This window comes from Arachis hypogaea, chromosome 17 (assembly GCF_003086295.3).
Source record: "Arachis hypogaea cultivar Tifrunner chromosome 17, arahy.Tifrunner.gnm2.J5K5, whole genome shotgun sequence".
In the NCBI taxonomy this organism is placed as follows: Eukaryota; Viridiplantae; Streptophyta; class Magnoliopsida; order Fabales; family Fabaceae; genus Arachis; species Arachis hypogaea.
Window position 1 is genome coordinate 47,747,102 of NC_092052.1, and position 3,760 is coordinate 47,750,861.

The 3,760-nt window shown below is 40.5% G+C and overlaps 1 protein-coding gene across 1 annotated transcript; it reads right to left on the reverse strand.

Annotated features, from left to right (window-relative positions):
• Positions 1-2,060: 2,060 nt before the first annotated feature.
• On the reverse strand, positions 2,061-3,248 carry LOC112763263 (uncharacterized). Its single transcript, XM_025808981.1, has 2 exons — positions 2,603-3,248; positions 2,061-2,476 (listed from the first exon to the last, which is right to left on the reverse strand). Exons 1-2 carry the CDS (start codon positions 3,246-3,248, stop codon positions 2,061-2,063), a joined length of 1,062 nt encoding a protein of 353 aa, XP_025664766.1.
• Between the last annotated feature and the right edge of the window lie 512 nt (positions 3,249-3,760).

Below are 3,760 nucleotides of genomic sequence, written 5' to 3' on the forward strand. Positions count from 1 at the left end.
GGTGTTGGGAACTTCATACAAAGATGAGGGGTTGAGACAACCACTCCCAGCTGATTTAGGATTGTTTTGCCTATCAGGGCGTTATAGGCGGAGGTTATAATGAACAAAACCGTTGGCTAGGAATTTTATCTCAAAAATATGATTGGCGTTGTAAGTATAGTTCCAAGCCAACAAGTAATGCTTAAATCAAATGTAAATTCCAAAGATGTCACAAAACACAATAACCGGGAGTTTTAAATCCTGGGTCGTCTTCCCTAGGAGTTGCAATTAAGTGTACAATTATTGGCTATGGGAAAATGGGGATTGGATGAAAGAGGCAAGAGGCAAGAAAATTAAAAAGCAAGAAAGTAGATGATCATGCAAGAAATTAAAGGAAAGCAAGTAAAAAGAGCTCTTGGTGAGAATTGGGGAATTAAGGATTCCTATCATAGTCATGGACCACAAACATGGTGATTGCGTGTGAATTAATCCCAATTAGTCAATCCTAACATTGAGGATTAGTCAAAAGGGCATAATTGATCCCAATCCCTAAGTCCTAAGTCAACACTAGTGGGTCACTTAGAGTCAAGGAAAACCAAACCAAGTAACAATCCTCACACAATGCGGAATGGACAACCACAACTCAATTCCACCTAAACACCCAATTTCTCAACCAAGAGTGTGAAAACTAAACATGCAAGAAATAAAATTCAAAGCAAATAAAATGCAAGGAAAGGAAACTTCAAATGCAAGAAATCTCTTGGCAAGTAATTGAGAGCTAAGGCTACCTATCCTAGACATTGACCACAAACACATGATGATTATGAAGAGTTAATCCTACTTAGTCAACCCTAACATTGAGGATAAGTCAAATAGGCATAGTTGATTTCAATCCATAAGTCCTATGTCAACACTAAGGGTCACATAGAGTCAATGGAGACCAAATCAACTAACTACTCTAATATATCAAACAAAAATGGACATCAATAACTTAAGGATCACCAAAGTCATCAATTCCAAGCCAAGAGTGGAGAAAAACTAAGTAAAGACTAAGCCAAGCATTTTATCAAACACTTGGTGTGCATAAAAATAAAATAATATTAAATTACATTAAAAATAAATTCAAACTACCAAAAGCAAGAAAATGATAACAACAACTAAAGGAAGCAATAAATAAGCATAAAACATAAATTGCATTAAATGTAAATGAAAATAACAAAAGTGTTCATAACATGAAAAATGACATAAAAGAGAAATTAACAAAAGAAATGAAGAAGATAAAGACAAGAAAGCATAGAAACATAAATGAAACTACATTAAAACAAGAATTAAATGCTGAAATCAAAGAGAAAGTAAGCTAAAAACCCTAATATTAAAGAGAAGGGGGAGCTTCTCTCTCTAGAAAAACTAAACAAAAACATGTAAAAATCTAAAACTAAGTGCTCCCCCCTTCATCCTTCTTCAATTTAGCTTGAAATAACTTCAGAAATGAGTTGGATTAGGTTTTGGGGGCCCAAAAATCGCTGCCAGCGAGTTGCAATTAATGAGGTCATGTGCAGGGACCTGTGCGAACGCACAGATGTGTGCGTCCGCACACATGCTGAATCCTGACTTGCGCGTACGCACAAGTACCTGTGCGTACGCACACTTAGACTTATGTCCACCATAGCAAATTATATATCATTTTGAAGCCCCAGACATTAGCTTTCCAATTCCGCTAGAACCGCCTCATTTGGACCTCTGTAGCTCAAGTTATGATCAATTTAGTACCAAGAGGTCAGAATGGACAACTTTACAAATCCTTCATTTCTTGAATTCTTCCACTTTGTATGCTTTCCTTCCACTTTCTTAAGCCATTCTTGCCTTCAAAACCTTAAATCACTCAAACAAACATATCAAGGCATCGAATGGGAGAAAAGTGAATTAAAATTGGCAATTTAAGTATGAAAAGCATGTTTTTTCACAATTAAACACAATTAGGAAAGAATTCACAAAAGCATGCTATTTCAATGAATAAGTGCAAGAAAAGTTGATGAAATCCACCTAATTAGAGCAAATAAATACCATGAAATATGGATTCATCAGGAGGCCACGTCGACGACAATGAAGGCGATGCTTAAAGTCTTAGACTTTAACCTCTTTCCAAAGGTTGTGTGCAGGGAGATGAAGCCTAGTGGCGTGATTGGAGCATCTCCTAACCCAAAGAGTGCATCTGAGTAGGCTTTTAGTTCTTTCTCATCTAGCCCTAGCTTGTCAAATGTCGGTTTGAACAATATGTCGACTGAGCTCCCTTGATCCACTATAGTTATGTGGAAGTGAGCATTGGTAAGGATCATTGTAATTACCACGGGGTCATCATGCCCGGGCATGATTCCCTGTCCATCCTCTCTGGTGAAAGAGATGGTTGGGAGGTCGGGTCCATCGCTCCCAACTTGATAGACTTCTTTCAGATGTCTTTTTCGAGACGATTTGGTCAACCCCCCTCCAGCAAACCCTCCTGATATCATATGAATATGTCGTTCTGGAGTTTGCGGAGGCGGGCCTCTTCGTTCGTGGCCTTCGTCATCTCTCTTTCTTTTCCCATGATTGTTCTACCTTTCCACGAGATATCTTTCTAACCGACCTTCTCTGGCCAACTTTTCTATCTCATTTTTAAGATCGTAGCAATCATTTGTGGGGTGCTCATACAGTTTGTGATATTCACAGTATTCATTACGGCTTCCACCATTTTTGTTCTTAATAGGATGTGGGGGAGGAAGCTTTTCAGTATGACAGATTATCTTGTAGACATCCACTAGGAAAACTCGTAGAGGAGTATAAGTGTGATATCTTCTAAGCTTCTCAAGTCCAACTTCTTCCTTTCTCTTGGGCTCCCTCTCCTTTTCCATTGGCTGGTGGGGGTGTCGCCAACTTGGTTCTCGTAACCTAGCGTTTTTCTCCATATTAATGTACTTTTCGGCTCGTTCTTGTACATCGCTCAAAGAAGTCGGGTGTCTCTTTGAGATGGACTGAGAGAAGGGTCCTTCTTGGAGTCCATTGACAAGTTCCATTATTATTGCCTTAGTAGGCAGGTCTTGGATCTCCAAGCATGCTTTGTTGAACCTTTCCATGTAGTCTCTCAGGGGCTCTCCGACCTCCTGTTTTACTCTGAGTAGACTAGGGGAATGCTTAACCTTATCTTTCTGAATTGAAAATCGCGTAAGAAACTTATGCGAGAGATCGTCAAAGCTGGTGACTGACCTAGGGGGAAGGCTATCAAACCACTTCATGGCCACCTTCGTTAAGGTTGTCGGGAAGGCCTTGCAGCGAGTAGCATCCGATGCGTCGGCCAATTACATCCAACTTTTGAAGTTACTGAGGTGATGCTTTGGGTCAGTTGTCCCGTCATACAGGTTCATATCAGGGCTTTTGAAGTTCCGGAAAACTTTAGCCCTCATGATATCCTCCGTGAACGGGTCTTCTTCCCCTAATGGGGTATCCTCCCGATCTGCGCGAGAATCCTTGTTTCAGATATGGGACTCCAGCTTCGAGAGTTTTTCTTTAAGCTCTTTTTGTCGTTCAATTTCTTTTCTTAGACTCCTCCCCGCTTCACGCTGTTGCTCCAACCCTTGTTCTAGTTACTCGAGTCGACCTTGGTGGCCATGTAGTAATCCCATGAGGTCAATGGAATGAGATTGTCCCTCCCTTTCGGGCTAGTGAACCTCATAGGAAATTTTCCTCGGTCCTTGAACACCTAAGGGACCTTCACCACGCGGTCCCTCTTTTCTTGGTGGAGGTATTA